Source organism: Panulirus ornatus, chromosome 22 (genome assembly GCF_036320965.1).
Source record: "Panulirus ornatus isolate Po-2019 chromosome 22, ASM3632096v1, whole genome shotgun sequence".
In the NCBI taxonomy this organism is placed as follows: Eukaryota; Metazoa; Arthropoda; class Malacostraca; order Decapoda; family Palinuridae; genus Panulirus; species Panulirus ornatus.
Window position 1 is genome coordinate 13,160,831 of NC_092245.1, and position 17,573 is coordinate 13,178,403.

The 17,573-nt window shown below is 38.7% G+C and overlaps 1 protein-coding gene and 1 long non-coding RNA gene across 6 annotated transcripts in view; one reads left to right on the top strand and one right to left on the bottom strand.

Moving 5' to 3' along the window:
* The window catches only part of LOC139756560 (rho guanine nucleotide exchange factor 10), a 70,709-nt gene extending 65,950 nt beyond the window's left edge, over positions 1-4,759 (top strand). For all 5 annotated transcript variants that reach the window (XM_071676160.1, XM_071676161.1, XM_071676162.1 and 2 more), the window contains 3 exons: positions 575-674; positions 917-1,111; positions 3,103-4,759. In XM_071676160.1, the coding sequence (XP_071532261.1) occupies positions 575-674; positions 917-1,111; positions 3,103-4,350 (1,543 nt within the window). In that variant the 3' untranslated portion in view covers positions 4,351-4,759. The remainder of the gene's footprint in view (positions 1-574; positions 675-916; positions 1,112-3,102) is intronic.
* Positions 4,760-16,072: 11,313 nt separating this feature from the next.
* Positions 16,073-17,573, bottom strand: part of LOC139756563 (uncharacterized) — a 32,854-nt gene continuing 31,353 nt past the window's right edge. Inside the window, exon 4 of the long non-coding RNA XR_011714380.1 lies at positions 16,073-16,598. This is a non-coding gene — a long non-coding RNA (uncharacterized lncRNA). The remainder of the gene's footprint in view (positions 16,599-17,573) is intronic.

The following is a 17,573-nucleotide window of genomic DNA, read 5'->3' on the forward strand; positions in this document are numbered from 1 at the left end:
AATGGAAATAAAAGGTGCTGCTTAATCTTGATAATAGTTATTTCTTTAAAGTAAAAGTGAATGTGCAGAGGAATGTAGAAAATTTGATATTGACCAGAAACAGCAAACATTCAGCAACTTGGGTAGTAAACCTAGATGTAATGGATAAAAGATGGTGATGTTCACCTTAGTGAAGATAGTGCAAATTGCTGTTTTCGTTCCATAGTATCCACAACTGGAAGACACTATGTTTATTTCTGTCATGTCTGCTTTCACTAAATGTGGCATAGTGACAAGAGAACATAGATTTATATCCCTAAGATTAATATTGTACTGTTATAAGATTGACTCAGGATGTTTATATTCCCCAACTTTATCTATTATACCATTAGGGCATATGAAACAGTTGAGGAAAACAAGGGAAAGGCCTGTGGGACCTATTTGAGGAGAGGAGGCTTTGTATTTTTTTGCAGTTTACATGACAGCAAGAGAATGAATCTGAGTGAATGATGCCATTTCTTCATTTTGCTGGAACAAACTCATGGTAAACAGGGGAAAAAAAAAGATAAAAAAAAATGATTGTTATTACTTTCAGGTTAATGGTGTATAGCGGGCTAGAACCAGAACGCCAAACTGAATTAGGCTCTACCACAGTACCAGCTGCCATCACAACGATCAAGTACCACTGTGATCAGGTATTATTAATGTTTTATATAATAATGAATGTAGGTACTTTGTCTGAAGTCCATGTAAATAGGATATGAATTAGCTTGATTCATAGGAATGGGAGAAATGTTTGATATATCCAGTTTAGATTTATAAATAGAAATATATAGTGATAAGAATATTACCCTGTTGATTGTAAGATATTTAGCGCTTTCAGATTTTTTTTTTATCTCTTTTTTCAAGAGTTTTGAAACCATGAAATGTTTTTCAGGTATACGTAGGCCTCTGTAATGGATGTGTGCAGGTGTATCGACGTGGAGCAGATGGCGCCTGGCAACTCCGTGAACCTCTTAACATCACACTGGGGTCACTGGCAGTCTCTGCGCTCCTTCCCATCAACACTCATGTTTATGCTGCGTGTGGGGACAATGTACATGTCATTGATTGCTTTACAGCAGAGGTTACAGTAAGTTTCATATATCATGAAGCACTTCTGACTTAATCCAATGACATTGCTTCTCTCAAAAAATACCTTAACATACTCATGGAACACTTCAAAAATCAACTGCACCCCTTAACAGGAAAGGCATTAAGGACGTACACAAAATTCATCCAGAAACATCTGCTCACGCATCCTTCATTCCCAGTAACACAAGCTATGCAATTCATACCTTGAAGAACTCTCCTGCAGCAGGCTCTTATATAAAATTCTTAACCTCCAGCAGACAAATCAAGCTCATGCCACCCAGTTACCTTGAATGGACAGTCATTCCCACTGAACAAACACCAACCTTCTAAGCATCACATATGATGCATACATGACATTCCCTCCCCACACCAAAAACAACACAAAGCAGCAAACACTGAAGAATGCCTCAGTATCCTTAACAAACAATTTCCCCACTTAAAACTAAACTGTGCCTCACCTGCCCTATCTTTCACCCTTTCATAAGTAAGTATAATGAAGCTGCAAACCAAATGAAAATAGAGCACACAGAACAATCACTGGCTCCTTAGCATTCACTGATACTCAACACCTGCAAAGTGAAACAAAGATCCTTCCAATTCGATCCCACCTCAACATGCTTGACGCTCAGTTGTATGTAGCAGTAGTGGAACCCTTCTACCACCCCACTTCATAACTAATCACCAACCTCCAAATAGAAATGCAAACCTCACCCCTGCCCTACAGTTGGGCAACCTCTACACGCATGCATGCACACGCACACACACACACGCACACCAGTAACAATGATGACAAATCTAACACTAAGAAAACACATGCATCCTGAAATAAGTTGACATTTGCTACACAATTGCCATCCCAACTTAGTCTTGATTAAACTCCACCCCACCAGACTTACACCCATCTGAAACCACACTTCCCAAACTAATACATCATACTTTCATGTCTAAGCTCTGTACATCACCCATCCATGCACCACTACAAACACCATTTCAACATATACCAAGCCTCATTCATGACCATGATGTGACTACCACAACAAAGATACCAAAGACTTATTACTGTAGTCAATTGTTGTGCATTATCCCCTCATATAAAGGCCAAAGCATTACTAAACCTTTTGGACGTTTTTCTAAGTTGCTAGGGAGCTAATGAATGACATTATTAGCTACCTCCCACTCTGGAATATTAGCTACCTCCTATTCTGTAATGTGTTTCTTGAAAGCATTTCTACAGCTGCTCACCTGGCCTGTCCAAGGATTGCTAAGGTGACATCACACACCTCTGCTGCAGGCCTACCATCATGTGTGATTCTCTGTCTACTTGTACAAGTGCATTAACATTTTGAATAAACCTCACTTTTTCTAATGGCTTTCCTCCCATACAATATATATTCGTAACTTTCTACAAAGCATTTCTGTTGTATGCTTTCTCCAGATCCATAATTACTAAATACAAATCCTTTTATTCCTCTAAATATTTCCCACACTCATTTTTCTAAGCAAACACCAGACCCATACAACCTGTACCACATTGTTTCTACCCAATCTAATGCTCTTTGCATGCCACCACCCTCACAGTCTGCACGCTTCTGTACAGCTTACCAGGCACATACACTTATACCTCTGAAATTTGAACATATTCCATTGTCCTCAGGCACCTTACCATGATTCTTACATACATACATTGTAATCCTAACTAACCAGTCATCAACACAGTTACTCACTTTCCTAAGAAGTTCAACTGCATTAACATCCAATTCAGTAATTTTAATTGTGTGATACACTATATCTACATCTATCGGTGATTTTTTGCAATACTTAAATGTGTCCTGATCATAAAGAATAAACAGTTATTTGTACCAGTAAAAATGCATGTCAAATAAAAGGCCAGGACAGTTATGTAATCATGAATTTTGCTATAGGTTATGTTGCTTGAATATCACTAATTGTTCCAAGGAGTTAAGACAGTTATTATTTTAATCCTTTCAGAAGAAATTCTCTGTACATCATGAAGGCGCAGGTGGTGTGCAGCTGATGGCACATTCTGGCATTGGACTATGGATTGCACAGCAGAACACCTCAACAATTTGTCTTTACCACACAGAAACCTTCCGCCATCTACAAGATATTAATGTTGCATCAAATGTTAATCGTGTTTTGGGTGAAAGAGGCACTTCTGCTGCTAATATCAATGTGACAGCACTGTTAGCCTCCAGAGGACTTTTATGGGTAGGCACAAATGTAGGTGTTGCACTCACAATTCCATTACCACGTCTGGAAGGAGTTCCAATTATTAGTGGACGAGCAAATATCAGTTATCATGCCCATACAGGTCCCATAACCTTTCTTCTAACACTACAACCACTTGTAAGACCACAGGCTTCTCTTCCTGAATTGCGGCCTGCTTCCCGCCCTTCTTTACAAGATAACCATTCCCTCTCACAGCATCAGGAAGGTTCCCGATTACATGGCACTGATGACACCAGAAGCTTCATGGCAACACCTACACCTATGTCACGACTAGAAAAGCAACAAAGTGATGGTAGTCTTGTTCCACCAAGGCGTGTACCTCCTAGACTGCGCCAGCAATTGAGCTCCCCTGTAATACTGCGACGTAAACCAAGAGATAGTCAGCAGCATGTCCGACGCCTCTCAAAGACATTACCACGTGGTTTAGGACTTGGAACTCTAGCAGGCAGTCAGGAGTGTGATGTGTATGGGCTTTATGGAGATTTATTAAATGTTCATGAATATGAGGATGAGCCCATGATAATTGGAGAAGGTCTCCTGTTATCTCGGTATGATTCTATGCGTCGTAGTGACCCAGAATTGGCAGTCCCATCTCAAGTTAGCACCCTGGATCGTCGACTTAGACTTAAAGCATCACGTCCTCGTTCTTTGGATCTTTCAACCTGGTCTATGGACTCTAGGGCCTCCTCAGCCTGTACCACATCCTCAGGGTCAGAAGATGGCAGTGCAGTTATGAATAGTGTTATATCTTCAAATAATGGTTCCACAGCCCCACATGATTGTTTGCCTTTGTCATCAACAACAAACAGTGGCACTACCAGCAGATCAACTATACCTGGCCGTCGCAAAGAAAATGACCAGTCCCGTACACTCATGACTCTCATGGGTGGACGTGGCTATATTAATCTGAGGCAGTCACTAGATGCCCAAACTTCTCACACCAATGACAGAGATGCACATGTTGTTGTGTGGGAGATGAAGCTTTAATGGACCTTCTGTAGACCTTTACTATACTTCCTTTAACTTATTTACCCAACTCATTTTCTATTACTTTTTACAAACCCTGTGCAATTGTGATATGTTTGAGTTTTGTGCCCATACTTAGAATGAATCCTCTATGTTACCTATTTAGACAAGTGAAAGCATCTTGTTTGATTTATAAATGGTTATGTCAAGCTTCCAAAATAAAATTATATGTCTGTATAATATAAATACTTATGTCGATGCTGCTTTATCAGAAGAAAATATCTATTTACAGTACAGTATATTGCAGGATGTTCAAGTGTAAATATCAGATCTGCTATTTTAAATACATTATTTTGGTCAATATTGCAGACCTTCTTAATCTGCTATGAAAATATTGTATAAGTGTATGTAATACAAGAGTATTATTTTAGGGGTACTTAATTCACCACAACCCACAAAACATTGTAATGTACATACTAGGTGTATAAAGTTAGCTTGGTACAGTATTATTGATCTTAGAGTATTAGTCAGTATGGTCATCATTGTTCTTCCCTCATGAAACTTAGAATTGAAAGATACATTGATGAAGAGCCTTGCTGCCATGTCAGTCAGACTGCCTACATACAATATGTTGCCATTTATCAGTGGTTATGCAAGCTTTAAGGATTTTCCTTCCATGGCTCAGTTATCTGTTCTTGCCACTACCTTATTAGTATGCAAGAAATAGCAAATACATATGAAAATATGTATATTTATTATTATTATTATTTTATTATTATTATTATTATTATTATTATTGTTATTATTATAATTATTATACTTGATCACCATTTCCTGCATTATGAGGTAGTACCAGGAAACACAAAGAAAGACCCAAAGAAAGCTGAGAGTAAATGTGAATAATAGCAAGGTTATTAGGTACAGTAGGGTTGAGGGTCAAGTCAGTTGGGAGGTAACTTTGAATGGAGAAAAACTGGAGGAAGTGAGGTGTTTTAGATATCTGGGAGTGGATTTGGCAGTGGATGGAACCATGGAAGCGGAAGTGAATCATAGGGTGGGGAAGGGGCGAAAATTCTGGTAGCGTTGAAGAATGTGTGGAAGTCGAGAACATTATCTCGGAAAGCAAGAATGGGTATGTTTGAAGGAATAATGGTTCCAACAATGTTATATGGTTGCGAGGCGTGGGCTATGGATAGAGTTGTGCGGAGGAGGGTGGATGTGCTGGAAATGAGATGTTTGAGGAAAATATGTGGTGTGAGTTGGTTTGATCGAGTAAGTAATAATAAGGTAAGAGAGATGTGTGGTAATGAAAAGAGTGTGGTTGAGAGAGCAGAAGAGGGTGTTTTGAAATGGTTTTGTCACATGGAGAGCATGAGTGAGGAAAGATTGACCAAGAGGATATATGTGTCAGAGGTGGCGAGAACGAGAAGTGGGAGACCAAATTGGGGGTGGAAAGATGGAGTGAAAAAGATTTTAAGTGATCGGGGCCTAAACATGCAGGAGAGTGAAAGGTGTGCAAGGAATAGAGAGAATTGGAACGATGTGGTATACTGGGGTCGACGTGCTGTCAGTGGATTGAACCAGGGCATGTGAAGCGTCTGTGGTAAACCATGGAATTTTGTGTGGGGCCTGGATGTGGAAAGGGAGCTGTGGTTTCGGTGCATTATTACATGATAGCTAGAGATTGAGTGTGAACGAATGTGGCCTTTGTTGTCTTTTCCTAGCGCTACCTCACACACTTGAGGGGGAGGGGGTTGTTATTGCATGTGTGGCGAGGTGGCGATGGGAATGAATAAAGGCAGACAGTATGAATTATGTACCTGTGTATATATGTATATGTCTGTGTGTCTATATATATGTATACGCTGAGATGTATAGGTATGTATATTTGCGTGTTTGGACGTGTATGTATATACATGTGTATGTGGGTGGGTTGGGCCATTCTTTCGTCTGTTTCCTTGCACTACCTCGCTAACGTTTGAGACAGTGACAAAGCAAATGAAATATAACATTTTATTATACTTTGTTGCTGTCTCCTGTGTCAGCGAGGTAGTGCAAGGAAACAGACAAAAGAATGGCCCAACCCACCCATATACACATGTATATACATACACGTCCACACACACACACACATATACATACCTGTACATCACAACGAATACATATATACACACACACAGACATATACATATATACACATGTACATAATTCATACTGTCTGCCCTTATTCATTCCTGTCGCCACCCCGCCACACATGAAATGACAACCCACTCCCCCTGCATGTGTGTGAGGTAGCACTAAGAAAAGACAACAAAGGCCACATTCATTCACACTCAGTCTCTAGCTATAATGTATAATGAACCGAAACCACAGCTCCCTTTCCACATCCAGGCCCCACAAAACTTTCCATGGTTTACCCCAGACGTTTCACATTGACAGCACGTCGACCGTGGTATACCACATCGTTCCAATTCACTCTATACCTTGCACGCCTTTCACCCTCCTGCATGTTCAGGCCCCGATCACTCTTTTTCACTCCATCTTTCCACCTCCAATTTGGTCTCCCACTTCTCCTTGTTCCCTCCACTTCTGACACATATATCCTCTTTGTCAATGTTTCCTCACTCATTCTCACCATGTGATCAAACCATTTCAAAAGACCCTCTTCTGCTCTCTCAACCACACTCTTCGTATTACCACTTATATCTCTTACCCTTTTATTACTTACTTGATCAAACCTTCTCACACCACATATTGTCCTCAAACATCTCATTTCCAGCACATTTACACTCCTCCGCACAGCTCTATCTATAGCCCAAGCCTCGCAACCATATACCATTGTCGGAACCCCTATTCCTTCAAACATACTCATTTTTGCTTTCCGAGATAACGCTCTCGCCTTCCACACATTCTTCAACACTCCCAGAACTTTTGCCCCCTCCCCCACCTTATGATTCACTTCTGCTTCCATGGTTCCATCTGCTGCCAAATCCACTCCCAGATATCTAAAACACTTCACTTCCATTCTTTCTCCATTCAAACTTACCTTCCAATTGACTTGCCCCTCAACCCTACTGTACCTTGTTCTTGTTCACATTTACTCTCAGCTTTCTTCTTTCACACACTTTACCAAACTCAGTCACCAGCTTCTGCAATTTCTCACCCGAATCAGCCACCAGTGCTGTATCATCAGCGAACAACAACTGACTCACTTCCCAAGCTCTCTCATCCACAAGAGACTGCACACTTGCCCCTCTCTCCAAAACTCTTGCATTCACCTTCCTAACAACCCCATCCATAAACAAATTAAATAACCATGGAGACATCATCCACCCCTGCCGCAAACCGACATTCACTGAGAACCAATCACTTTCCTCTCTTCCTACTCATACACATGCCATACATCCTCGATAAAAACTTTTCACTACTTCTAACAACTTGCCTCCCACACCATATATTCTTAATACCTTCTACAGAGCATCTCTATCAACTCTTATCATATGCCTTCTTCAGATCCATAAATGCTACATACAAATTGATTTGCTTTTTTAGGTATTTCTCACATACATTCTTCAAAGGAAACACCTGATCCACACATCCTTTCCCACTTCTGAAACCACACTGATCTTCCCCAATTTGATGCTCTGTACTTGCCTTCACCCTCTCAATCAATACCCTCCCATATAATTTGCCAGGAATACTCAACAAACTTATACCTCTGTAATTTGAGCACTCACCTTTATCCTCTTTGCCTTTGTACAATGGCACTATGCAAGCATTCCGCCAATCCTCAGGCACATCACCATGAGTCATACATACATTAAATAACCTTACCAACCAGTAAACAACACAGTCACCCCTTTTTTGATAAATTCCACTGCAGTACCATCCAAACCCGCTGCCTTGCCGGCTTTCGTCTTCCTCAAAGCTTGTACTACCTCTTCTCTGTTTACCAAATCATTTTCCCTAACCCTCTCACTTTGCACACCACCTCGACCAAAACACCCTATATCTGCCACTCTATCATCAAACACATTCAACAAACCTTCAAAATACTCACTCCATCTCCTTCTCACATCACCACTACTTGTTATCACCTCCCCATTAGCGCCCTTCACTGATGTTCCCATTTGTTTCCTTGTCTTACGCACTTTATTTACCTCCTTCCAAAACATCTTTTTATTCTCCCTAAAATTTGCCCTTTTTTTCACCTCTTGCACCTTTCTCTTGACCTTCTGCCTCTTTCTTTTATACTTCTCCCAGTCATTTGCATTATTTCCCTGCAAAAATTGTCCAAATGCCTCTCTCTTCTCTTTCACTAATAATCTTACTTCTTCATACCACCACTCACTACCCTTTCTAATCTGCCCACCTCCCACACTTCTCATGCCACAAGCATCTTTTGTGCAAGCCATCACTGTTTCCCTAAATACATCCCATTCCTCCCCCACTCCCCTTATGTCCTTTGTTCTGCACATATACATACATATATATATATATAACATACACATATACAAACACATACACAGCTGCCATACATGTACATACAGATGTACATATTCATACTGCACAGGAAACAGCATCACCACCCCTCTGTATCTGCAAGGTAGCGCCAGGAAACATATGAAGAAAAGCCACTTCCGCTCACTCATTATCTCTCTCTCATTTTTAACCCAGGACCCCTCTTCCATGGCTCCCACAGTAACAGGGAAAACATCTATGGAGTGAGATGTTCTGTACTTACTTACTTCCACCTTCTATCCATATGAGGGTCTTTTTGCAGCACTCAGGAAGCTGGCCAATCTACTGGTTGCCTAGACCTTGGGTCATAAAGTGTGATGTGAGTGCATTACAGGGCAGTTATGTCGTGAGCATGAAGGGTCTTGGGATGTGTTGAAATGGTGTTTGTAGTGTTGTAATTAAAGGTGACGTCCAAAGCGTAAACAGGAAAGAATGGCTGATTTGTCTGGGGAGTGTGGTAGCCCTAGGAGCAGACGAAGAAAGGCAACATTCACTTACATCTATTTTCAAGCTGTCATGTGCTTTGAATCGAAACCACATCCCTCTCTCCACACACCTTTCCATGGTTTCCCTTGTCATTTCACATCCCTAGTTCAGTCCCTTGACAGCAATTCGAACCCTGTATGCTACTTTGTTCCAATTTATTCTATCACATACATGCCTTTCACCCTCCTGCATGTTCAGGCTCCATCACAAAATCTTTTCAATGTTATCCCTCCATCTTCAGTCTGGTCTTCCCTTTCTCCCCATCCCCTTCACTTCTGACACATATATCCTTTTTGTCAAATTCTCACTCATTCTATCTGTATTTCCAAACCAATTCAGTACACCCTTTATGGCTCTCTTAATCATATTCTTATTACCACACTTCTACAATTTTATTACTTAATCAAACCACCACACACCACCCATTGTCCTCAAACCTTTATTTCCTGAACTCTGCCCTCCTCCACACATGCCCATACCTTGTATCCATACAACATCAATGGGGCTACTCTACTTTCAAACATACCCAGTTTAGCCCTCTTAGATAATGCCCTTCTTTTCATGCATTCCTCGGTACTCCCAGAACCTTAGTATGGGCTATGAATGAGGGTGTGTGGAGGAAGATGCATGTGTTGGAAGTGAAATGTTTAAGGGACAACACATGGTTTGAGGTAGTTTGATCGAGTAAGTAATGAAAAAGTAAGAGAGAGGTTTGGAATTAAAAAGAGTGTGGTTGAGAGATCTGAAGGGATTGTGATGAAATGGTTTGGAAATATGGAGAGAATAATCTACAACCAGTGTCATGCCATCAGCAAACTAACTTGCCTCCCTGGCCCTTCTCACCCACAACAGACAGCATGCACACTTCTATTTTCAAGATCCTTGCATTCACCTCCCTCACCATTCCGTTCATAAGCAAATTAAATAATCATGGTAACATCACACACCCTCCCTTACCTGTAACCACTTGCATTCCTCTTTCTACTCGCATCCATACACTACCATCAGATAGAAACTCTTCACTGTTTCTAGTAGCTTTCCTCAGGTGGAAAGCATAGATACAAAAAAGAATTGAGAGAGTATTGGCAAACTTTAGGGAGAGTGGCAAAATGTTTTGACAGGTTAATAGTGTAAGAAAACAAAAGAACTATTGGGATCATTAATGAAGGGGACAAATGAGGAAATTGTCACTGGTAGAGATGAGATAGAGTGAGTTATTTGAAGACTTGCTGAATGTGTTTGATTGCAGATGTAGGGTTTTAGGTCATTGAGGTATGTGAAGTGCAAGTCATGGCACGCAGTTTGGTGTAAAGGGAATTGGTGGTAAAATCTTTGATGAAATTGTGGCAAAGTGGATGGTATTGTAGTTGAATTTCTTTCAGGAGGGGGTTGGCTGTGTAAGTAATTACTTAGGATTTTCATTGTGTATATGGGTCATGGTGAGTGTGCATCAGGATTGGTAGAATGCATGTTTAGTGCCACTGCATAAAGGGGAGGGGGACAATGGTAAGTGTTGGAATTACAGTGGTGAAAGGTGTCTTGAAGAGTGGTGATTGAGAGGATGTACAGATGGTCTGTGGCTTGGGTGTGTGATATCACCATGGCTGTTTATTTATGAATGGAATACAACATAATGAAATGTATCTTTGTATTCAGTCGTATTACAAAATAACATGTACTTCTTCTCGGTACCAACAGATAGCAAATACTTGTGTATTGAATACAAGCCAGTTAAAGTACCCTGCTTTGTCCAGTTGGAAAGCAACATTCTAAATTTTCTTACATCTGTCTGTTTACATTTGTCTATGTAAATTACATAGTTATACCTAGGTGTAGTTCACTCGTGGGGTCCCCTTTGTATGCATACAGAGTTTACAGTTGTCACTTTCATAGAGCTTGGCACTGATAAACACACACACACACACCAAATCTAAAAAGGATTCAAACAGGTGTATACTCTTAGGATTCCCGTAGAATGCACAATAAGTTTCGAGTTTTTGTCATTATAATAAGATTGTGTACATACACACCAAATTTACGAATTATAGTCAGGTGCACACCCTTGCAGTTCCCACAGTATGCATACAGTTTCAAGTTTCTCATTTGTCACTGTAATTACCTGTTTACATGTTACAGTTCCAAGTGTGATAATTTGGATAAACTGCAAGGTTCAGTAAATTGTCAAAAATCTTGTGTTTTCATTGAGGTAAAGGATATTTCATTAATCTATTGCACGAACATATCTAATTAGCTTATCACTGAAGAAACTAATGTTTCAAAAGCTCACATTTAAAATTTTAATGTAATATCTTTTACCATGTAAAAGAAAAATGTGCTTTACCCCAAACCATTGATGTCATTGGGGTTGGGGAGGCTGCAGCCCCGGCCCTCCAGCCCCCCCTGTTCATCCTTTTCCTTTAAATGCTCTGTGCACAGCATTGCCTCAAACAAAACCCCTCGTATCTTGTATTTTGTAAATGCCTTGGAACCCAGTGTCAACTGTTAATATTATATTAAATGTGCAGATATGTTCACCACTGTAATCGACATGGGCGTCCACAGAAACATTTTCAAGGGAAACTGAATATTATGTGTATAATGTAGGGGATTTGCAGTGTAAATCATTGTGATAAAAGTAGTTTGTTTTGTGTGCTTGAATGCAAAGACAAATTTTCAGTTTTCATAATTACTAGAAAATATTTTGTTTGATCACAATGTTAATTATACATCATTTATTATAATTTATAAACTGAGGGGAGGGGGGAACTACCCTTCCTGTGGCTGCCCATGATAAATCAATTATATATACATCTATTTTGTTATGGGCTAATGTCAAACTCTAGTATTTCGGTTATGGAGGATATAAAAGAATTGAGATATATAACCATTCATCATTCGAAGTAAAATGACCGGCAACATTGTAGCCAATACCGGGCCGCGTGAAATAATGTGTAAAGTAATATTACAAAGCAAATATACCAGTGTCCCATCGTATCATCATAGAAAATAGGTAGTGTATCCACTGGGTTTTCTTTGTATTTTATTTCTACCGTCACAATTACTACAGCACATTATCCGAAACGTTTCTTAAATAATACCCGTTGTATATATATACCCATTCATGGAATATACTTTAAAAGTAAATCTCGTTAGATTGCCAGTAGTAAGACGTACATGAACGACCAAATATCTAAGTATACGGGAAATTTGCTGAAATAAGTCTTGTTTCTTGTTCACGTTCTATACAAGGTGTTAAGTGCGTTTGTTAATAATGAAACCAGTAATTCGATGTAAATATCATCAGACAATGGGTACTGCACGTACTATATCGTAGTTGCGAGTCGTCCCACCACTGGCCAATCACAGCTTCCCCACACCCAAAATTCTATGGGTCTTGACAGCGGGGCGGAGCGTGGGCAAAAGATGGGGTCTGGTGATTGGCCGTGCCGCCCGTTCCCATAGCAACGTATGGCCGTGTTGTCAGCCGCGGGATAAGTTATTGGGATATAAAGCATCGCCCACGCATCATTCCCAACGATTGCCACACCCTAGTAGCCGCAGCGAAGAGGGGAAGCATAAAATGGACAAGAGCGCGAGTGAGATGGAAAATGTCGGTTCGCCGTTATTTCTCGTACTGATAAATACACCGTTTTGGCAAGTCTGTATTTTACACTGATGACGTCTGGGTTTACGAGTCAAATAAAAAATTCTGAGACCCCATTTACGAACTTGCATTTCTGCGAAAGCGTTATTTATTTAATGCAACGTTTGTCAGTATTTGTTTTCCGTTGCAAAAACTATAAAATTGTAGCCAAGAAATTGCGACTTTTTTTATAAACTCGAATAAAGTACTTAACGTGTCTTGCAAAAATGTAAACGTTATTTATCTTTAATATCGCTTAACTTCGTTCAAGACAAAAAATGCCAGTAGTGATTACAGACATGTGGATGGCTTACCATAGTTTATTAATCACTGATTAATATGCAATGATCGATTGGTGCGTATACATACTAGACGGTAGTATTGCGATGGATAACGTTAATTTCATTGAGATTTTGCGACATCGCTTAGAAATGTTACGTAGTAACATTTTCTTTCATTGGCGTGGTGTCTCATTGCTCTAGATTATTTACAGAGTTTTCTGCAATATGAAACGTGTGTTATGGATTCTTGGGTAATTTTTCATGTGCATTGAGGACTATGATAGAAAAAAAGCATTGTTGTAAGATGTAATTTTCTGAATATATTGTAAAAACACATGCAACATGCATGCTGAACTTAAATATGCAACATGCATGCTGAACTTTAATATGCAACATGCATGATGAACTTTAATATGCAACATGCATGCTGAACTTTAATGTGCAACATTCATGCTGAACTTTAATATGCAACATGCATGCTGAACTTTAATATGCAACATGCATGCTGAACTTAAATATGCAACATGCATGATGAACTTTAATATGCAACATGCATGATGAACTTTAATATGCAACATGCATGATGAACTTTAATGTGCAACATGCATGCTGAACTTTAATATGCAACATGCATGCTGAACTTTATTTAATATGCAACATGCATGCTGAACTTTATTTAATATGCAACATGCATGCTGAACTTTAATATATATAGCTTTTTAGCAAATTGGACCATCACTGGATAATATTGTGGGAATTTATAACTGAATAAAGCATACCCATTATATATATATATATATATATATATATATATATATATATATATATATATATATATATGGCCTCTGCAGTGGAGGCAAGGTCCGAGTTGAACCTAATTTACTGTAATCCTCAAGTATTTCCTCATACACCCTTGCCTTTCTCTAATTCTTCTGTACTTTTTTTTTTTCTATAGCACCTATGACCTTTGCCAAGTCTGATACAATCCCTAAATCTTCCTATTAATTCTTGTGGGTAACACAGTACTCGATCATTACCTTCAACTTTCCTCCAACACTACAGGATCTGTCATCCTTTGAGTACACACACAAATCTGTAGTCTTCTCCTTTTATCTTGTCTGATTTTTTTTACAACCCTCATTTAATTCTTTATGAATTTGTATTATCGTTTATTCTCAGTTAGTTCACTTCCATAATTCGACATGCCTAATTTCTCTCTCCTGTCCTCCCTTCATAATAGTTCTATTGTCTCCTTTTACCTATCATTTTTTCCATAAATTCATAATACATATTTTTTAACTACCTTATGTACCTCTGTTTTTGAAGAGAAGGTATAACTCTTACGAGTTTGGTATCCCCTCATTAAAGGACTAAAGAATAATTAACATACCTCTTTTAGGAGGTATTTATGTAATTACAGTTGTTGAGAAAGTTACAAAGGTACCATTTGCATCATGCAAACGCATGTGTACAAGACATAACAAAATTTATCAAAAACTTGGAAATACTCATATAAACAAAAGATTTCAAATCTATTACCAATATAGTGCATAAGAAGGCACAATTTCATAGGGTCCCAGGTTTGTATAAAGTTCACATGTGTATGCAGCTAAAGTTAAGGTATTATGCAAACATTACCTGTAGAAAACACTCCAAATTTTTCAGACTTGGAAATACACACACACAAATGATAAAAATTTCATACTTTACAAATATAGTGCATATGAAGGACCACTTCCATAGGGTTGTGTTCGAGCCTGGCTGTTGGAGGTTTGTATGATATATAAGGTGAAATAGAACTACAGTAATTCATAAATTTTATTCATGGACTTTTTTTTTTTATATACATATGTCATGACTTGTTCCATACAGACAATCCACATCAATAGCTGCTAGTACTTATTTAAATCCCATCATCACATACACCAGTCAGTTGGTACAAACTAACCACTGACCTCTATTCACCAGAAACCTTGGTAATGGAGAACGATTAAGGTAGCTCACGTGTCAGGTGTTGACCTGGTTATCCCTGAATATTGCATTATGATGCCAATAACAGGTCTACCTTATAGGTTTTCATGTCTGTCCTATGTATATAAATGTTTCATTCTCTTTGCCATTTCCCGCATTAGCGAGGTAGCGTTAAGAACAGATGACAGCCATAGAGGGAATATCCTCACAAGAGGGGAGGATTTCAAGGTTCTTGCCCTTTTAGTTGCGTTTTATAAGCAGGGAATAGATGGGAAGTATTCTTTTTCCCCTGTCCCTAGGGATAATATATATATATACATTCTTTCAAACTATTCGCCATTTCCCGCATTAGCAAGGTAGCGTTAAGAACAGAGGACTGGGCCTCTGAGGGAATATCCTCACCTGGCCCCCTTCTCTGTTCCTTCTTTTGGAAAATTAAAAAAAAGAAAAGATGGGAAGATTCCCAGCCCCCTTCCCTTTTTAGTCGCCTTCTACGACACGCAGGGAATACATGGGAAGTATCCTTTCTCCCCTATCTTCTATATATATATATATATATTTCTTTCAAACTATTCGCCATTTCCCGCGTTAGCGAGGTAGCGTCGGTATATATCTATATATTCCTATAAGTCCATGGGGATAATGAAACAAAACCATGATACTTTCCAATATATATATATATATATATATATATATATATATATATATATATATATATATATATAGTAGGCCAAACCATGCAACAATCAAGTGTTGGTCAAATATATATATATATATATATATATATATATATATATATATATATATATATATATATATATATATATTTGACATAGAAAACACACAATTGTTGCATGGTTTGGCCTACTATTTATCAACCTCTCTAATGGTGTTAATGTACTGGAAAGTAACATAAACACTATTTTAATACACAGATTACATAAATTGATATAATATGGCAACACTAAACATTTACACATCCATATTTCTGAAAGTGTTCTTACAAAAAACATTGAGCGAAGTCTGAGGTGGTATGTAGAGATATTTATACATGTGTATACGGCAGCATAAATATACACATACAATACACCATAGTGGTGTGAGTTCGACTGTGATGAAGGAGTGGAGGTTCTGGCCTCCTGTTGCAGGAGGACGTCAATGATGCAAGAACAGATTGACGCTATGGCACCATGGGGACTGCAACTGCACACATACTGGAGGAGGTTTTTCTTCAAGACAGCCATAGAAGATGCTCCACTTACAGACAACAACTCCACATAACACTTGAATAAAGTTCTTGTAGAACTGAATCATCTTGATTGAGGGTACCTGGTTCTTTCCCTGCTGGTGGCAATATCTTTGTCCATCTACACACATACAACAAATATATATATATATATATATATATATATACACAACATGAAATATACATATCTTCATATAACAATAACTAATTCATATATATATATATGAGGGTGGTCACACCCAAGCCTTAATGCTTCCACCTCCTACACAGGATACCCAGGTTCAATTCTGGCTGTTGGTGGTTAGTACGTGATACAGTAGAGCGCATTCATATGCTTTATATATATATATATATATATATATATATATATATATATATATATATATATATATTTTCATACAATTCGCCAATTCCCGCATTAGCGAGGTAGTGTTAAGAACAGAGGACTGGGCCTCTGAGGGAATATCATCACCTGGCCCCCTTCTCTGTTCCTTCTTTTGGGAAAAAAAAAAAAAAAAAAAATGGGATTTCCAGCCCCCTGCTCCCTTCCCTTTTAGTCGCCTTCTACGACACGCAGGGAATACGTGGGAAGTATTCTTTCTCCCCTATCCCCAGGGAATATATATATATATATATATATATATATATATATATATATATACACACACACACACACAAACGTTATTCTACTATGTGTATATGAATTGTTATATCAAAATATTTACTTAATATATATATATATACATATATATATATATATATACACAAACAAAGTGCATAGAGACACGCACCTTCATGTAACAGCCAGGATCAAACCTGGGACCACTGTGCAACATGTGGGAGTGCTACCGCTAGGCTAAGGGCCAGGCTAATAGGAAATAACTATTCGAATACTATGTACTCGAATAACCTTTGTCACGTTGGTGAGCAACAGGATCTACATCAGTCATTTCCCAACAAGCGCACATAACCAGCAGATAGCATTTTACCGAACCTAATGGTACAATGCAGAGGTATATGAATACAAACAAAGTACATAGTAACGCACACCCTCATACACCATACAAAAATCCAACAGCCAGGATCGAACCGGGAA